General features: G+C 37.0%; 1 protein-coding gene across 3 annotated transcripts in view; it reads right to left on the bottom strand.

The window, feature by feature from the left end:
* Window positions 1-2,612: 2,612 nt before the first annotated feature.
* Window positions 2,613-20,442, bottom strand: part of LOC137266126 (TBC1 domain family member 12-like) — a 79,299-nt gene continuing 61,469 nt past the window's right edge. For all 3 annotated transcript variants that reach the window (XM_067801621.1, XM_067801622.1, XM_067801623.1), the window contains exons 2-12: window positions 17,691-17,924; window positions 14,614-14,696; window positions 13,895-14,012; window positions 13,377-13,483; window positions 12,911-12,997; window positions 12,464-12,558; window positions 11,766-11,837; window positions 10,920-11,048; window positions 10,383-10,492; window positions 10,013-10,116; window positions 2,613-9,425 (exon numbers count right to left, since the gene is read on the bottom strand). In XM_067801621.1, the coding sequence (XP_067657722.1) occupies window positions 9,229-9,425; window positions 10,013-10,116; window positions 10,383-10,492; window positions 10,920-11,048; window positions 11,766-11,837; window positions 12,464-12,558; window positions 12,911-12,997; window positions 13,377-13,483; window positions 13,895-14,012; window positions 14,614-14,696; window positions 17,691-17,924 (1,336 nt within the window). In that variant the 3' untranslated portion in view covers window positions 2,613-9,228. The remainder of the gene's footprint in view (window positions 9,426-10,012; window positions 10,117-10,382; window positions 10,493-10,919; window positions 11,049-11,765; window positions 11,838-12,463; window positions 12,559-12,910; window positions 12,998-13,376; window positions 13,484-13,894; window positions 14,013-14,613; window positions 14,697-17,690; window positions 17,925-20,442) is intronic.

Genomic DNA, 20,442 nt, shown 5'->3' on the forward strand with positions numbered 1-20,442 from the left:
TGTAAGATTCAGGTTCCTTCCACTGTCAATATGCACCAGTAATATGTAACACATGTAACTGTCATTTCGGTTTATTACTTTAAACTTCAGTTGTAAGATTCAGGTTCCTTCCACTGTCAATATGCACCAGTAATATGTCACACATGTAACTGTCATTTCGGTTTATTACTTTAAACTTCAGTTGTAAGATTCAGGTTCCTTCCACTGTCAATATGCACCAGTAATATGTAACACATGTAACTGTCATTTCGGTTTATTACTTTAAACTTCAGTTGTAAGATTCAGGTTCCTTCCACTGTCAATATGCACCAGTAATATGTAACACATGTAACTGTCATTTCGGTTTATTACTTTAAACTTCAGTTGTAAGATTCAGGTTCCTTCCACTGTCAATATGCACCAGTAATATGTAACACATGTAACTGTCATTTCGGTTTATTACTTTAAACTTCAGTTGTAAGATTCAGGTTCCTTCCACTGTCAATATGCACCAGTAATATGTCACACATGTAACTGTCATTTCGGTTTATTACTTTAAACTTCAGTTGTAAGATTCAGGTTCCTTCCACTGTCAATATGCACCAGTAATATGTAACACATGTAACTGTCATTTCGGTTTATTACTTTAAACTTCAGTTGTAAGATTCAGGTTCCTTCCACTGTCAATATGCACCAGTAATATGTAACACATGTAACTGTCATTTCGGTTTATTACTTTAAACTTCAGTTGTAAGATTCAGGTTCCTTCCACTGTCAATATGCACCAGTAATATGTCACACATGTAACTGTCATTTCGGTTTATTACTTTAAACTTCAGTTGTAAGATTCAGGTTCCTTCCACTGTCAATATGCACCAGTAATATCTAACACATGTAACTGTCATTTCGGTTTATTACTTTAAACTTCAGTTGTAAGATTCAGGTTCCTTCCACTGTCAATATGCACCAGTAATATGTAACACATGTAACTGTCATTTCGGTTTATTACTTTAAACTTCAGTTGTAAGATTCAGGTTCCTTCCACTGTCAATATGCACCAGTAATATCTAACACATGTAACTGTCATTTCGGTTTATTACTTTCGTACGAAAGTAATAGTCTTTAAAAAGGGGGGACGTTTGTCAAAAACCGAGAAATGGTTGTATAAAGATAAAGAATTAGAATGCATTAGTTCGTACAAATATTTGGGAATGTTCTTTAGTAATTGTTTATCCTGGACAGCTCATGTTAATTACGCTTGCTTGCAAGCACAAAAGGTCATGATAGGTACAATTAAATGTACTTAAACTGACATAAAAATAAGTTCATACTTCAAAATATTTGATGCCAAAAATAAGCCAATTTTATTGTATGGAGCCGAAATATGGGGTTTGAATTATGACAGTGATATTGAACGAGTTCAGTTGAAAGCATGTAAAAGATTTCTTGGGGTTAAACCCAATACGATGAATGCAATGGTGTATGGGGAATGTGGTATATACCCGATACACATATTTACAAATATCAGAGTTATAAAATACTGGTTAAAATATACTGAAGATGCCGTCTTATAGGCTACCAAAGAAATGTTACAATATGATGATGCTATTCGACAAAAATCGACATACAAACTGGGTTTCTTCTGTTAGAACTTTTCTATTTTCGAAAGGGTTTGGTTTTGCATGGGACAATCAGTGTGTTGATTCTGAGGGCAAGTTTATTTCAGAACTAACACAAAGACTAAAAGATATCTATTTACAGGAATGGTCTGAAAAGATGCCCCTTTCCAGTAAATGTTTGTATTATAAGATGTTTAAATGTACTTTTGTCGCCGAAACGTATCTTTCGTTTCTAAACGTAAAAAAGTATAGGATAGCGTTAAGTAGACTGAGATGTTCTTCACATGATTTACTTATCGAAAGTGGAAGATTTAAAAATGTCAAAAAAGAAAACAGAACTTGCAAGCTATGTGATCTTAACCAAATAGAAGATGAATGTCATTTTCTTTTAATTTGCCCAGCATATAATTACACCAGAAAGTTGTATATTAAGAAATATTATCAAGTCCATCCAAACCTCTATAAATTCTTTGCATTGTTGAATAACACAAACCATACTATTCTGCAAAACTTGTCCATGTTTACCCACTATGCTATGTTGTATAGGACAAAATATATGTCAAAACACATTGTAAGCTACAGCTGATTATTTCCCTTTCTTTATGTATATCACATGTGCCTGTAAATATTGATTTTTTTAAATGTGTTGTACTACAGGCCTGTGGCCTTTCAGTACCAGAAATAAATATATATGAATTTAACTGTCATTTCCTTTCATTATAATGTCTATTTGGAGGGAAACCTATGATGATCTGTGTTAGAACTGGTCTTCAGGAACTTAAGAAGCAAGAAACGGGATCAGGTGGTCAGACTGACTGACGTTGTTGAAAAGTGTCATATCCCACTTGTGGAGATTGATGCTCATGCTGTTGACCACTGGATTGTATAGTCCAGACTTGGATATTTACACACCGCTGCCATTTAGCTAAAATATTGCTGGGTACGGCATTAAATACAAACAAACAAACAAAAGAAACAAAACATTGAACAATGAAAACAAACAAGAAGCAACTGTTTTCACTTGCAATGCATATGTATACTTTATTTTATCACTAGTCTTATGTACAAAACTTGAAGCTATATACAAGAAATACCTTTGTACAACAGCTATATACAAGGTGAAGAAACGATTTGGTTGCCATCAAGTAGAATATGTACAATGATACATAAATGATACATAGTGTTGACCTTCAATAATGACACCTTGTGACAAAATCTCAAAGGTAGGTAGTATTATCATAACTTTACTCATGATTTCTTTCCAATAACAAGTATTTCAATATGCAGTTTCTTAATGTCAATGATAAAAATATTAATATGTGTATGTCAATAATCAATTACAGACTGAATTTGTTACTAAATTCTGGCATTCTCACATACCGTAAGTACCATATTGACTATAAGTGCTTGAATGCTTATTTTTTCAAACAACTTCCAGACCCCCATATATTAGATAAATATTACATATAACCCTTCACCTATCCTTAAACATTCCATTTGTTTTTGAATAAGACAATGTTTCTTGTATTTAGATGAAATTAAAAACTTGTGTACAAATATTTACCAGACTCAGAGAGTACTTTAAACAGTAAAGTCATTAAAACAAGGACCCAATAATTAGGTACAAGGTGATGAAGGTAAATATGAGTATCTGTTGCTAACTTTGATTTGAGCACAAACACAAAATATCACTGGAAAACCATGACATCTAAAATTGGCATTAAAAACTTAAAACATCTGCATGAAATTGTTTCTAATATATATAGGCACATGATTTTATTATAAAAAACATATGTATTGAGCTGAACTATGGGTTCATGAATAAACTAAATCAGGCAAATTACAATATTTCCATGACTTTTTTGTTTCAATGAGCAAAGGCTTATCAATGATGTTTCCTGCATAGACTAAACATTGATACTATGAACAAACATGTAACGGCACATGTTAAAACATAAAGTGATGCAAACCATACCAAATGCTAGTGTTACTGTAAACATCAATGTAACAGTTGTATATTGTAGCAGGCTTCAAGTGAAAGACAAATCTTACAAGATACTTCAATCTGAAAAAGCCTTACAAAATTCATGTCCATAATAAATCAGTTAACATGTGACTACAACACTACTATAAGTTGGTATAGAAGGATGACATTGTTCATCTCTGCAAGTGTGAGCAAGAAACCCAGAAATAATTAAAGCCAAAGATTGTCCTTACCAAGAGCTGTGCTGTGATAGTAAGGATAAAGTGACCTCTTCCTATTATTCCCATGTGTGGCTTCTTAAAAGTTGCATACACTGATAGTAAGATAGAGATTAGATGTTGGAATGAAATGGAAGAAAATTGTGCTGCAAGAATATAGAAACTAAAGTAGGAATCAAATTTGTTTGAGCATATTACAGGTACACAATCAGATATCTTGTGGTAGGTTGTACCTCTCCTTTTGTGTACACGAAATAGCCTCTCATATACTGTAAATCACGAAATGTTTGTGTCATGATAATTTTGTGAGTGGCGACCAACAGACCTTTTTACGTCACGATATTTTTGCGACTTGCCTAATTCTGAAAACATAGTTTAGTTTGACAGTTTCAAAGCCTACTTGCATCTGATAGTTTTATGTGGAGTAAATCCAGTCACATATCAAAGTTTGCCGTTAATAGTAAACACCATTCAGTGGAGTACTTCCGCATGTATGCAATCAGTGATGTTTTCCTAAAAACAACACTTGCTGCATAGGCCAGATAAGCTTAAAACAGTTCAAAGGGATTAAATTAAATGGAATGACTCTAATAAATTGGCACTGACAAAGGGCCAGTTTAGTCAGTGTCGGCGAAGCTTTTGATCTCCAGGTAAGTGTCATGAAATCTATCCACGCCCGTTGGATGGTCTCGGCCTTTCAAACAGTCTCCAAGAAATGTGTGTTGCGTGGATGACACCTGTCTGGACAACTGGACGTACTGATTGAGTGACTTTTGTTCAGGTATCCATTGTTTGACATGTGACACATGAGTACAAGTAATGCTAGTAATTAGTCATTCTTTGCGTTGTTGTCATTGCTTAATATGTGTATTGTCTAGATCTATTGTTAATTATATGAACTGGTCAATAATAAAGCGAAGATAGGACAGGTTGTTTGCTGATTATTCATTGCATTCTACCAGCAAATTGCGTCATGATATTTTTGCAAGCTCAAGCCATTCGCAATTTTCGCAAAAATATCATGCTTGCAAAAATTTCATGATTTACAGTTTTGGCATTTTAGGACACTTAAAAGGGGTACCAATACGTCATTCACAGGTACACATAAGAACCACCTAAACAAGATGACTCTTGAGAGTACTCCTAATCTCCAGTATGAACCCAAGACTCACTCTGAGGACAACCTTAAAAACATGTGACAAAGAAGTGAAGAGTGAAGATTGTTGGGATGGTGGAGTGATGACAGCTGGGATGGAGTGGGGATAGTGGGGATAGTGTCATGAGGATGGTGGGATGATGGAGTAAGGATAGTAGGGATGGTGGAGTGAGGATAGTGGGATGATGGAACGAGGATAGTGGGGCTGGTGGAGTGAGGACAGTGGGCTGCTGGGGTGAGGATAGTGGGGATTGTGGAGTGAGTGAGTGAGTGAATGAGTTTTCAACCGTTCTTTACAATATCCTAGCAATATCATAGTGGGCACACATGGAATGGGTTTCACACATTGTGCCCATGTGAGGAATAGAACTTTTGTCTTGGACACTACAAGCAAACGCTTTAACCACTAGGCTACCCCACCACTCCTGGGATGGGACTTAGTGTCTACCCTGTAATCAGCATGAAGGGATATTCCCTCAGAACAATACAAGGCTACATAGGAAGTTAAAAGACTGAAGTTAAAAATAATCTGCAAAGAGACCTTAGGAATGATTGTACTAGTTTCAGTGATGTAAAACACAACAGAGAGAGAGCACAAATGGGCGTTTTAACATCAGTTATTAATGGCCATGCCACTGAATATCATGAACAAGGAATAGCATCAACAGGAAAGGATGGTCAATGATGCAGTTATGACCAGCAGTTGGTCAGTAGGTCAAACACATACAGGACAATCAATGACGCAGGCTTAAAGGTCACTTACTAACAGCTGGACATAAACTCACTGTATGGACATAAAACAAACCTACTACGTATTTCTTGACTTCTTGTAATGTGTTTTTGCTTCTGTTTTTTTAAAATAAACATGTATTGAAATAAACAAGAACTTGTTATCCTTTGTAACAGGTTGTATGCTTCATTATGAGGGTCAGTGTTCTCGGTCACTCTTCACCCGAACTTCCACAATTATAAGTATAAACTGATAAGTTCAAGTTGTGTTGCCCCGGTGAAAAAAGGTTAAGAATGTACCATTCAGAGGAGAGAAAATTTAACAAAATACTGGCTGCCAATAATGAACAGTATGTCAGTCCATTTGCAGAATAAATAGCAGAAAAATACTTTTGTCAGAATTTGCCATTTTTCTGCTGTGGAATTTACTTATTTTGAAAGTTGAATGGGTAACGCCATTCCTGATCTGACTTGTAAGATTACTCTTTCAGACTACTAGTATCTATCTAAATATCTGGCAAGAAAAAATGGGCTGCCAGCTGTAGCTTGAAAGTTATGGAGCTCCAAAACAGTTACAGTTTTGTATTTTTTTAAATAAACATTGAAATTCTTGATCATTTTTGTTGTTTTCTCAAGTTTACTGCAGAATTTTTAGCAGAATTTTGAAAAATGGGCTGCAGAAATTACTTAAATTTACCATGGAATTGTTAACATGCTCTACGGAATTCAGGAGAGTCTTGTTCATAGTCATATAAGAGACAATAAATATAAGAACAACATCACTCTTTACAGAAAGGTAAAGACGAAGTGTAACTTGTGTAGATGAATCTGATTAAAATTTATGTTAGATATGCTGACTGAAGACTGTCTATTCATATGCACACAAGATTTCCATTTTAAGGAACAATGAAGCTTTAAAGAACTGACATTGTCCAGTTCTAAAATAACATTTGCTCACTACATTAAAATCAACAGGTACAAAAATATAACTATTTGCATTGCCAGCTTATAACAAGTGGGTTCAGATGGACAATAGTTTGCTTTCGGTTCATCGGACAACAATTGAAATGAACATGTCAGTAAATGACACAATACTTGTAAACAGAAAATGAATTCTTGCAAACATGATATGACTATCTTTGATACTGTATCCATTCCGGACATTCCAATGGTGTACATCATGAAAAACCTTTAACAAGTTAGCTCCTTGCTGTAAGTTGTCTCCTAAAAGAAGTTATGCAGAAACCTAGACCAAGTTAGACAACATCATACATGAGTTCGGCAACATCCAGGAGATGAAATGAACAGATTTTAGGAGACTGAGTGAATACGCAACCACACTTTCAGTGAACAAGTGGTATCAAAACGTAATTTACATATATATCTAACTTTCAGAATTTTCAGCTGCCAAGGGTTTTAGCCATGGGCTTGGCTACAATGTTTAATGCATAAGCTTTACACACAGAGACCATGAAGTTCCAAATACATCTGCACTGGTTATTTCAATAATCACACTTACATTTCCAAGACAGGTCCAAGGTGCTTTTATTTCTAAGTACTGCATCATTCACAGTGTTGATATTCTGTACTTTTAAGGCAAGTTTTTCATATCTAAGATTATAGATGTCATCTTAAGCACAGGGAAGCAGATCTCACAGCTGTTTCCAGGTGTGTCACTTTCAGGTTCTGCTGCTGAGAACACTGTATCCTGTCCAAAATAACTGTTCCAAGAACAGGTTTGGTGTAAACATCCATAGCAAATGTATTCCTTTTAATGCTAAACACTTTGTGCAAACGAGTTCAGAAAAGTCACACACAGATTGAGATAGAGCTCAAACATTTTGGTAGTTTTTACCTATATTATTTTCATAAGAGAAAAAAGTTATCACATACTTATCCACACTCCTCTTGTATATTTCATTCACACTGCATGTTTTAATGTCCACCATCTGTACCTCAGGTACAAAATCCTATGAAAGGTTATTTTCCCCAAAAGTTGGAATGTTCTACAGTTAGAAAGAAATAATATTAGTGAGCAATTCTTGCATTGCAATCTTGAATATCCATGGATACACAGTTGTCTGTGTTATCACAGGTGTTCCTGCACTCACAGGTGAATGGACAATGTGAATACAAACATGCTTACCAATACTTCAAATTAGGAACTGAAAATATTATCTTCCAATTATCTGATGTACATAAGAATATGAAGTCTTATCCCAGACTATCCCAGAAGGTCTTAATATTTCAAAGTCTGCAAAAATTAAAATGAACATCTACATTTCTGACTGATTTTATAACACACATAAAGCTCATGGCAAGATGGGGGTCATCACAAAAGTTCAAAGTAGCCTATTCAAAATGCCCTGCTTTATCAAGCTTAACTACTGCAATAAATAAGTCATATTTCAATCTTCCTAATAGAACCATCTTGTTGGAACATGATATTTTTCCTTTGTTCCTATTTTCACAGTAGCAAATTTTCAAAAATGGTTCTTGTATTTTCAAAATTGATTCAAAACTGGAACAAAGTCCTATTCTTCATCACCAATTTTAACGGCTGAATGAGTGAGGTTTCGTTACCATGGGGAAATAAAAGCAGGTACTCACTTAATGAGTCAATCCAATTATCATTAGGCTATCCACATACTGAACTACTGAAAGTCGCTGCTTACTATGAACCTCTGTGACAATCACCAAATCACAATTCCCAAACTGTCAACATTAACTTAACATTTCACTGACAACTTAGAATACAGGGCATACAATTTCATTTCACAGATAGTTTATATACACAGATCTGTAACAAAATCTCATTGGTCAGTTTATCGATCAACGAAAACAAGACTTTACAAATGGAACCATGAAATATTTAAATACAATAAATTATTTCCATACTTTACTGACATCAATATACAAGTCACTCCTGACATCAAACCCTTGAAAAATCTCAATACCATGATTGTTTCATTGTTTCAGAATGATAAAAACACAATCGGACAATATCACACAAGTAAAGAACCTTTCTGCCTGAATAAAATTTCAGCACATGTAGAAATGATGGGTATTAATGAATGGCACTTTAATTGAAAGTCTGTTCCTTTTGGCTTTTCTTCACCATCTGAATATTTTGAAGAAGTATCTGTTTATATCTTGTCATATAAAGACTAGAGAAAAAAGCTGAACTGTATCTGCCCAGCGCACCCTGATGATCTGGGTCCCAATCCACAAAGTCTTCATAAAGTTATGACATAATTTACCATAAGCTTATGAATGTCGTCGTGCTATGAACGCTTTGTGGACCGAGACCCAGACTTGTTCCGACATTAACAGAAAGTGTTCGTAAAGTTACGACCTGTTGCACTATGAACGCTTTGTGGATCGGGCCCCAGGCTTGTTCCGACATGCACCCGTGAGTGGAGGTGCGTACAGATGATACTGTTCAGATGCTGGTCGGACATCAGTGAGGATGATGATGGTGGCAGCAATGACAGCGGAGCGGTTAATATCACATTTGCTGAAGACTCTCCTCCACAGTTACTCTCATGACGAGTCTTCTCTTGACTCACGGTGTATCGACAACACTTGAGCAAATTTCTTTTTATCACTGTTCATACGTATTGTGTCTATATTGCGGAACAAATTGTCTGCGGATATGTCCTCAGGTAGTTTTGTGAGAAACTGGGCAAGATGGATGAAGTCCATGTTAATGAGAATTCCTTCATACAACCGTAGAATTCCTGAAAAAAATGTAGCAAAGCCATGAAACAATACCATTCACATATAAATATATTTTCAAACATTTGTAGTGTTTGACAATGATAACAAAGTGAGAAAACAATTACCCATCTAATTCTGTTTATTTGCGGCCCTTTTCACATCTGGACAGAAAATCCTCAAAACTACATGCTGACAGCAAATATTTAATGCCTGACTGTACAATAACTGTTTTTCCAATTATTTTCCCTGCTGTAAAACAGCAAAATTAAAACAAAAGTGGGGTTCACTTCTAAAACCTACCACAGCGTTGATATGATTGTAACTTTAATACTGATATATGACCATCATAAAAATCATTTGTCCCATATGGCATAAAACTTCTATATCCTCCTCCTAAACTATAATAGTGAAAACTGTGATGAGGCACAAGTGATTATTATCTCATGTACCTTGATTATGTTATGATCCATCATTATATTCTGATTAGTTTCACATTGTGTATATATATTTTAAATTATGTGTTGCTGTATGCTCATATTAGCTCTTTGAATGCAACAGCTTGCTCATAGTCCCCCAAACACACAGCAGAGCATATTATCAGTCTCACCTAAAGCTGTGCGAAAAAGAAACTCCTCGCCATCGCGACAGAAGACATCCCAGACCCGACAGGCTACATCCAGAGGTAGAGACTTGCCATAGATTAGAAATATCCTGAAAATATACACAGAATGTGAATGCAAGATGAACTAATGCAATGTCACAACAGTAGCATGACCTCTGCTGTTATGTATCATGGTAGACAGGTGGCGATTTAACTATGTTAAACCAGAGCACTGACTCTTCATCCTTCCTCATGGGGCAGAAATGGGCGCTTCTGTTGGTCCAATGTGATCAAATTCCCCCCCCTGCCATAATACTGCTATATCATTGATAAAAATGGTACAGAACCTGACACCCTCACTAACTGATCCACTCACCAGTCTAGAAGGTAAAGATTAGGTGTGAGGGCCTGGTCGACAAAATGGTCATGTAGATGAGGCAGGTTTTCTCTGAAAAATTCTGTGAATGTGTCATAGTAGGCCATCATCTGAAAGATGAAGAACAGGAGAAATCAATGACGTTCACTTTGCCAGTATAACAAAAGGAATAAGACAAGATTCAGAAATGGACTAGATGCTAAAGTAACATACTCAAAATGCTTTTTGATAAATCTTTGGTATTATTAAGATCAAAACAAATACATACTATATACTGGACAAAATAAGTTAGGGATATTGGTATTTTTATGATGCATATTTTATCAGTGTGTCAAAAAATAACTACATCATTATTAATAATTTCAAAATTTACATATATCCCTAACTATTTTTGTCCTGTAAAGTTCAAACATTGTGCTTAGAATTCAGTTTTGCACCGACAGCTCTCGGGTTTACAGATATATGAAATCTATCATGAACACATTCATAGTTTCATGTATTTGACAAATACTGGAACAAGAGATGGCAGTTACAGACCATGGCTTCATCCATCCGGAAAAAGGTGACTTGACACGGTCGGTTGAGCAAGTTGGCGAAACAAACAAAGGCATCTGCCACATCCATGTTTAAGAGGAGGATGGCAGCGATGAACGACATACCCTGAACCTGGTAAAAGAGGTGATGAAGATGTTTGTCAGCTGCAGAGAATATTTCCTTCATCTGTGGATTAATAGCTGTCATTTCCCCACAAAATTAGTTTAAATACCATACATGGTTGTGCATAAAGCAATGCCATGTATAAGGTGACCCTCTGGTAATCTTAAAATTCAACTGTAATTCATCTACCCTTCTCAGACTGGCATTCTAGAAGTTGAGGATATGAAGGATGAGGACAATTGTTTTATGGATATACAACTTCTTTATTCTGCAGGCCAGTGATGAGAGAGGTGTGACAACTTCAAGTTGATGTTACAGTTGTCATGACAATCAAAGACCTCTTCAAGAAACGGTCACAAATAATTTGACTTTAACAATCCATGAAACTGAAAACAAGTAACATTTATCCCCACCATGGGTTCGGTTTTATGCCTCACTCAGCAATATTCAAGCAGTATGATGGCAGTCCATAAATGATCAAATCTGGACCTGACAATCCAGTGATCAACAACATGAGCATCGATCTAAGGATTTTGGATATGATGACGTGTCAATCAAGTCAGCGAACCTGACGACCCAGTCCTGTTGGTTGCATCTTACAACAAGCATTGGTTACTGACAGTCAAGTCTAATTCTGATGTTCAAGGATACCAGATCAAAGATAAATATTTAATGCAAAATACCAGTAAGACAGTGCAGTCTTAGGAACTACAGACCGCTACTTACATAGCCGACATCAGGCCTGTAGCATGCATAGGCTCCCAGTAGGCTGTGAAGGAGGTCGTGATATGGCCCGCCCTGAAATATCACAAGAGACATGTTGTGATCACCATACCATACAAGGAACTCCCAAACAAGCTGTTACATCAGTATGAAGCCCCACATCCAAAGTGTACTCACACAAACAACAGAAGAGCAACAACTCATAACAGAAACTGTCTAGTTGAAATTATCTCCCTTGGATTGTCAGGTACAACTGTAATACAGCATTAGCGACCGCTAACGCAGTACTCATATACAAACCATTTACCATCTTTTGTAACAAATCAAAATATATCTTATTACCCATCCATTTATGCAATAAGCAAATACAATACTGTAATCATTTAATGATTCTAAGATATAGCTTCTTTCAGGCAGCTGTAAAATTGTTCAAGCTGAGATTCAAACAGACCACTGACCGCATATAAAACACATGATCCAAGCCCAATATTCTATGTGGAGGTATTTATATTCATAATGTTATTCAAAAACAGGTTGCTTCACAAAAACTGTGTACACAAACTTAGATAAAGCAATCCTAATCAAAGAATTATGTTTTTCTCAATGAGAATATACAGCAATCTTCTAGTAAGGACAGATGCTACAAAAACCAACACTGTCTCACAATAAACTCCTGTAATCACTCAGTTGCTGTTATTTACCTTCTGGAATATACAGAGTTGAGGGAATGTTCGGGATACGTCAAGTTTGATGACAGTGACGCTGTCTTCTTTGTTGGACGGAGGTTCATTTGAGACTGAAAGCACAAGAAGATAATAGCTGTTTGAGAACAGAAATCATTAAACAAAACATACAAGGGAAACTACATCAAATTTGTATTACAAAGAGAGCATCTCCACATAATTTCTTATATTCCTGTAAACACAGATTTTCTTTGAGCAGAAAGTGCCTGGAATTTGTAAAACATTGAATGTGTGGTGTGCAATGGTTGAGATGTCTCATTTATAGATGAAATGAGAGAATCAGGATTGTCTGTTCCAGACCCTTGTCATATATCCGGAATGCCATGAGTGCAGAGTTTTACAAGTAACACATGAAAAAAAAAACACTTAAGTGACAACTAGAGTTATCTCCCCTTGAAAACAAACCTTCTGTTGCCCCTGATGACTCACTGGCTGATTCCTGCATCAGTTTGATTCGGTCTTCTGCTCGGCTTACACAGATCTCATACAATTCTGAGAAAAATAGCAATCTTGTTTTTTTTAAGGTGTTCTCTACAAATTCTCTTCAAACCAAACAAAAGGAAATAAAGAGAATAACAACTAGAAACATTCACCAATCAATGCCTTATACTACCAAGTATTCTGAATAGACTGAACAGTACAATGCTCCTGTAACTATTCATTTGTGAAATGACTGAACTTATTTCATGAATAAAATTTTACTTTTGATAAACAAAGAACAAGCAGTTAAAAGGAACTCTTCACGCCATCAACTCATCATGTGCCCAACACATCCTAATTAGACAGATGTTACACCAAACATAAGGTACTGGAAACATATTTGGGGATGGAATTCTGAGGGATCCGCCCTGTGGAGGGTTGGTATACTTACCCTGAGTGATGTTTAGGTCATTGCCGAGGGCCAACCTCCACACCTTCCCCCTAACATTGGGTGGCAGACCGATCCACCACAGGTCACGTGCCTTCTTACTGCCTTTCCTGTTGGGGGAAACAATGAACATATACATTTGATTTCATACTCTGTCATCTGCAGAAAACTTTTCTAGGGGACTGCATGTTCATGCCTTTCTGGGAAAACACTGAAGTTCTCTTATTGAGAATCCTCATGTTCTTTAGTTTGACATCAATCACTCCTTCCAAAATGCATCTTAGTTTAGCCTCCTCTCTAGCAAATTCTACACCATGCACTATGTTCCATTTGGGTGGACATAGTCCCGATCTCTAGCCCACACTAACTCATGCTGGGGCTGACTACCACTCACAAATGCAGGTAGAAAAACCTACGTAAGACTTCCTTAACCCATCTGTCCCTCTCCCCATCCATTCTCCATCCCAAATCACCCTAACAGTATACCCCAACAGGAACCCCTCAATCCTCTTCCCACTCACATGGTGTCCCAGTTGGGCAGGACTTCGTTGTTCCAGATGCGTGCTGCAGCCACCAGCTGGTCCTCCTGACGTAGTTGCTGCTGTAACTGCCTCTTCTTCTGCTTCATCTCCTTTTGTTCTGCAACCCAATGACAATACTGTACCCACTGTCCATTACTCCTGAGGCAAACCCCTTTCTCCTCTGTTAAACTCCTAACATTACCTTTACTCACAACTACTGGAACTTTACACAAAAACATTTCTCTCATTATATATGTTTAACAATGATTCTTGTCCAGGCATATAAAACAGTATCAAGAGGATGGTCAAAATCTGCACAGCTAGTTCTTTCCTCCCCAAATCCACATATTGAAAATAATCACTGGTCAAAATTTAGCAGAGGACATGTTGGATTTCAAAACAATATATGGCCTATTATGTGTAGCAAATGCTAAAAATCGTGTGACACATGTGGTTTAACCTTAGGCAAATGAGTTTGTTCAAATTTGTCTCTGTTCACTCAGCAGAGAATGGGTACCTGGTGGGATATGGTCACCGGACTATAAACATTCTAGTGCCTCACAGGTAGCTAGGGTTAACCGATGTAAAAATACTGACAACTCTACAAATGTATTAATACTATTAAACTACTAGATGGTGAATACGGTAACAGTGTGGAACATAATCTTGGACTAGTGTATCAAGCTTCCATACAATATTCTCAGATCAATCTTGACTACCTTTTCTCCGTGCTGCTTCCACCATTGCTTCATACTCTTGTCGATGTTTCTCTGCTTCTTCAGGATTTTTGGATGGGAGGTTCCTGAAGCCAAAGAGTGAAGGATTGAAATCTTATGCTGGGATTTGAATGACTTGAGCTGAATTCAGTGTCACCTTGTACTGTACTTCAGCCATACCAGCCATAAGCAGATGGCAAATCTACATTCAGATACATCAAAATTCTGTTGACAAATGAAGATTAATAACTGATATGAATATCTGGAAGTCACAAATAAAAGGGTATAACAAAAAAAACGTAACCTGAAGCTGAAGATTTACATGAAGTAGTTTCAGCAGAGTGCATGTATGCGGGTTTGAAAAATATTTTAGGAAAAATATTTTGGCAAACCAAAGCATAACAGTGTATACATTTTCATCACTTCAGACTGAGTGAGTTTAGTTTCATGCCACATTTAGCAATATTCCAGCAATATCATGGCGGGGAACACAAAAATCACACACGTACCCGCATGGGAAATTAAACCCAGGTCTTTGGCATGATGAAAGAGCACTTTTACCACTGGGCTGCTCCATTGTCCTTTACCCTTCAGAGAACCCAAACAGACTACTGACAGAATAATGATGATATTCAGAGATTACAACTAGCAGATCCTGACCCTCTATGCGACACGACATATACAAGAAACACAATACAGATTGCAGTGAGGATATAATGGCACTATGTCATAGCACTAGTGTACTTTCAGAAATCAGCTAATGCCAAAGATGGGAAACATTATGTTTAACAATGAACATCCCTGCTGATGAAAGTCTCAACATAAAAGGTCACCTCAGAAATGCATTCTTGTGCGTAGGTGATCTCAGCCAGATATTGTGAGAAGAGTCTTAAGAACCAACCTTTAATGGAAACATGCAGACAAAATAGAATGACAAAATTCAGTAATCATTAAAAAAAAAGCTAAAAACCCTTTCAGCTCTCACCGAACTAATATCCACAGCATCTAAACTCATGGTAATTTGAAATGTAGTCTTAGGATATTAACAGCAGTAATATTCATATATGCAGTCAACCCATGATAGACAACCAAAGCCAGATACATATATCACGCTTTGGCCTTCTCTGTTCTATCGTCTTTAGCATTCAATCCATATAAGCCCATCTATTGAATAATGCATGTAAACTTCAAACACACTCGTTTTCGACCATATTGTTTCATGCAAAGCACAGCAGACTTTTTATTACTTTTTTACCTCTGCAAAAAATGCATACTGGACCGCATCAAAGACCATTTCATGAGTTTCACAACCCAGAATATCCTTGCATCAGCACAAAGTACTTGAAAATTGTCGCTGCTTCTCAGACTGCAGAGGGCAAAGCTTAATATAAATGTTGCAGGACTATTTCAATCAATATCTCTTGGAAAGAAGGAATGAGGTTTGTTGCTCAATTTTATGAAAATTGGATCCTAATGGCAGCCTGGGAAGGCGTATTGCATGGTTAGAGATGGAGTAATTGTATATGCCCAGTTTCTGTTGCAAGAAAATCGCCTGACTAAAGGACAGCAACAACACACATCATGATTGTCTCACACTTCAGTACACATCACGACCTCTTAAAGAGAACCTGAATAAATGTCTCAGATCTCCTATGCTTTTAAATGATGATGAAAAAAACATGACATGGTTTAAGACTCATCATACACACAGTAAGAAATGGATGTCTTTGAGTTTACCACAGGAAGGGTGTCGAGGGAACTGTTGCGAATGTTGTTTAAGCTATAGGACTGCATTAGATTTATGTTGAAGAATGACTAAAGTCAAACAGGTGTTACAGTGAGTGAGTGAGTGAGTGAGTGAGTGAGTGAGTGAGTGAGTGAGTGAGTGAGTGAGTGAGTGAGTGAGTGAGTGAGTGTGGTGTTACACACAAAGCACTTTGAGAAGTGGTTAGGTGGCAAGAAACCTTGACCCCAAGACACAGCACAGTAAAGCAAGGAGAAACACACCATCATGTCAATATTATGAGTGTAAGGGGATCTAAGCCACTACATACAAAAACAGCCAAACAATAAATAATCCATTTTGGCCATCTGATCCACAATCATGATCATCATGTTGGACTTGAACTCTAACCTGTGTCAACTTTTCACTGCTTATGTATTGGAAGTACTTGCATTTATACATCTGCACATCTCTAGATTTCTAACCATAGTGACACTTTTCAAATTATCCTTAGTGGGTTTAATATCCCATTAAAGAGTATTTCAGTTCTCACTGAGTTTGATCACCATCAGAGATATTGTGGTATGTGAACCAACCAACAGATCCTGCAACAACTAAGGGATGTAACTCAGCACAAGAAATTGGAATTAGTTTAACATTGATGATGATGATGATGGTGGTGGTGGTGGTGGTGGTGATTACAGCACTAGTGCAACATATGATGAGATAATGGCGACAGCTGTCTGTCATCAGACACAGTTACTCATCCTCACAGGCAATGCCTGCACTTACTGTCATACAGCCTGCTGACCCTATTTGACAGACTTGTGGCTCAGAATGTTTCATGTTAACATGCTACATTCACCAAGGGTTCAAAACTATCTAAAGTCTGTTAGTGTATGATATTATTTCCTTGAGGACAATCTCTTATAAAGTAGATGGCAATTCTGCAGCACATCATTCAGCAGTCAAGTGTAGTATACAAACTATCAACTACAATTTTTACAACAGTTAGTGACCTGAGTTTAATGCTGCCTGGCTACAGTTATGTCACGTCTGGCATATTATTCACCATAACAAAATAAATATGATTCAGGTCACCTTTCAGCAAAACCCACATGCACAAGCACGGTACTGAAAAACATTGAAACTGAGAATGGTTCCTGGCTTGCTGAAAGACGGCAACTCTGCCAAAAAATTGCATGAACCTGGATACTGAGCCCGTGTGTACAGTTTTAGGGTCAAACATGTTTTGTGGTCAGCTGTAACACAAACTACACTTGAAAAACATGCATTTAGCAACAGCACATTTCCCAAATATATACATCCCCCTTCCATTATCTCACAGGACACTCACATAGGTCTGTTTTCCAGAATAAGGGCTGTAGTGGAGAGAACTTCAATATCTTGTTTCTTGGTTGTTCGACTGGCAGGGAAATGGGCACTGGCTCTCTGCTTAGCCTGATAGTCGGTGGAGATTTGAACGGGGTCCTTCTCTGTGGCGGCTTTGGGAGGGATTCGACCAAACAGCTTCCATCCTGGGGCACTCTCTGATGATGCATTTTCTTTGGCTTTCCGTGAAAATAAATTTCTGGAAAAGAAGAGGCAAGTTTTGAACAAGTTTGAAAACATTCTGCAAATGGTGGTTACATAATGAAACACACACACACAGGGCAGGCACTACATGACATCATTGGATTCCTGAAAGGAAATATTATTATTGGGACTATGACACTGAAGTGGATGAACTACATAATGAACATCATAATGATACATCACATCATTGTTGTACAACCTAATCAGGCCTAATTAATCATACTAAAACTAAGATTAGAGAGAAAAGTCACAAGTTTGATCTAAACTTTTTAACTTGTCCATACTAACAAGAACATGACAATGGCAGCAAAAGCCCAGACGTTGATTGTTTACATGTTAGTTATTTAGGCAGATGGACATCTGATCCTGCCAGGTCTGGTTGTAGCATCTACAGTGTGAGGTCTCAGACTTTGGACCAAGATAGTGGTATTATGTCACCCATGGGACACCGTTCTCGGTGACTCAGACTTTCTGTCAAGCATTTTTGAGCAACAACTCCATTGAACTGACATAGCTCTACTACATTCATGTAAATAAATCACATAATGTTAAATATGTTCTTGCAAAATTTCCAAGTATATTTTCTTTTTAATTGTCAATGGCATATCCATCACAATGATACATCAGTTTGATCAATTTTATGTTATTTTAATAGCTAATGATGAAATTAACATTTCAATTGTTAGTTTGAGATCTAATGCTAAATTGAATTCAGAAAGAAAAGGACAACATGAATTTAGCATGGATAGAGTCCTACAAGGTCTACACTGAAGACAAAGGACATTTATCTCCATTGAAATATTTCACAATCAGTTTGGTGTCAGCAAATATATTGACTGAAGAGGTATTTCAAGTCTCATGCCTTGAGTAGGTTGTTATCTGAATTTCGGAATCACCAGCAATAGCATTGACAAAATATGGCAATCTGTATGTTCAAGCAGTCTGTACAAGATGAATCATGTCACACAGCTCCTTTGCAAGTTATCATGAGTTGGATGCACATAAAAAAAAATAAGTAAGATTTAGATGGGTTTCGCAATTCATGGCTGTCATTACGATGTGAGCTGGCTCATTGTAAAATCAGGGTGGTGGACGTAACATAGTGATAAAAGTGTTTGCTCGTCACATCAAAGATGGGTTTCTCACATGGGTACAATGTGTGAGGACCATTTCTAGTGCCCTCTACCATGATATTGATGGAATATTGCTAAAAGCGGCATAAAAACTGTATGCAGGAGAGTGCCAGATTCCAAACTCCATTCTCCCCAAATTTTGAAATACATTTTCATTGTGTCATGCTTTCTTCAGAAAATGTATTGCCACACATCCTTTGAATGAGGGTCTTTTTTCCTTCATTGTGACAAATAGTACAATATACTTATGAATTTAGGGATTTCATCAAAAATAAAACTGAACATAACTGGTAATGTGTCAAACACATATACTCAAACAGAATGTCACTGACAATTACAGACATACTTGAGCTGTATGAGTTCCCAATGTGATGCTTTACAGACCTACTACATATATACCATGGTGGTATGGTTGTAGATAAATAATAAAGGTACATATTGTGACCACCAAATCCCCAATGCCCCAATAGTAGTCACCATTGGCAACCATGGATGACAGAATTGTATCCTATTCTGCATGGAATTCAGCAATGTGTATCCATACAAAAATTTTATTGAATGTTATCACTGCTATCAAAGCTTTTGATACTGGGGCAATGGGATAGCCTTGTGGTTAAAGTGTACTCATGGGTACAATGTGTGTTCTCTTCTCACTCACTCACTCACTCACTCACTCACTCACTCACTCACACTAAATATGGCCTTGATGTACAAGGACACTGCTCTTGGGTAAATTGGGATCCCAGCCCATCTGCATACTGTAACTGCTTTCTCATCAGTTTATGTTATAGCCTATGGTCAAGAAAAAATCTGTATACAGACAGATCTATGTACTTCAAAACAAGGCCACTTTGACACACTTCATTGATCACAACCGCAATGACCCGTCCTAAGTGTAAAGGCTTGTGATCAGGGCTTGTGATCGTTGTAACTATTTGAAGATAGCTGTGAATACTGTGTTTTGTTACATCATAAAACATGACCCTGATCACCTCCTCCTGATGAGGATTATAGTCCTAAGGTCCTTTCAGTTTCCCAAGGTACTATTTGAATCCTGTATCTTTCTCAAAGTTAAGCTAACACTGATGACCTGATAAGAACCTCTCAAGACTTATTGTGAAATACTGATATGGGTTAGACTTCTAAAGCTTTGCTCCTTCAAATTCTTGTTCAGCCTTTAGTTATCTTCATAGTGATAGCATCAGTGTCATACATTGTCAATGCAAAAGAATGCTTCCTTAACATCATTTAGCATGTGACAATCCTTTTTCTAGAAAGAACGTCATAAATGCTGCACTGAGTTGCATCTCTATGGAGATGCCAGCAAGCATGATTATTAAGTTCCAATCGTTGTGATGGCATATCCGGGCTTAGCAGCAT

This window comes from Haliotis asinina, chromosome 15, assembly GCF_037392515.1.
Source record: "Haliotis asinina isolate JCU_RB_2024 chromosome 15, JCU_Hal_asi_v2, whole genome shotgun sequence".
NCBI classification, from domain to species: domain Eukaryota; kingdom Metazoa; phylum Mollusca; class Gastropoda; order Lepetellida; family Haliotidae; genus Haliotis; species Haliotis asinina.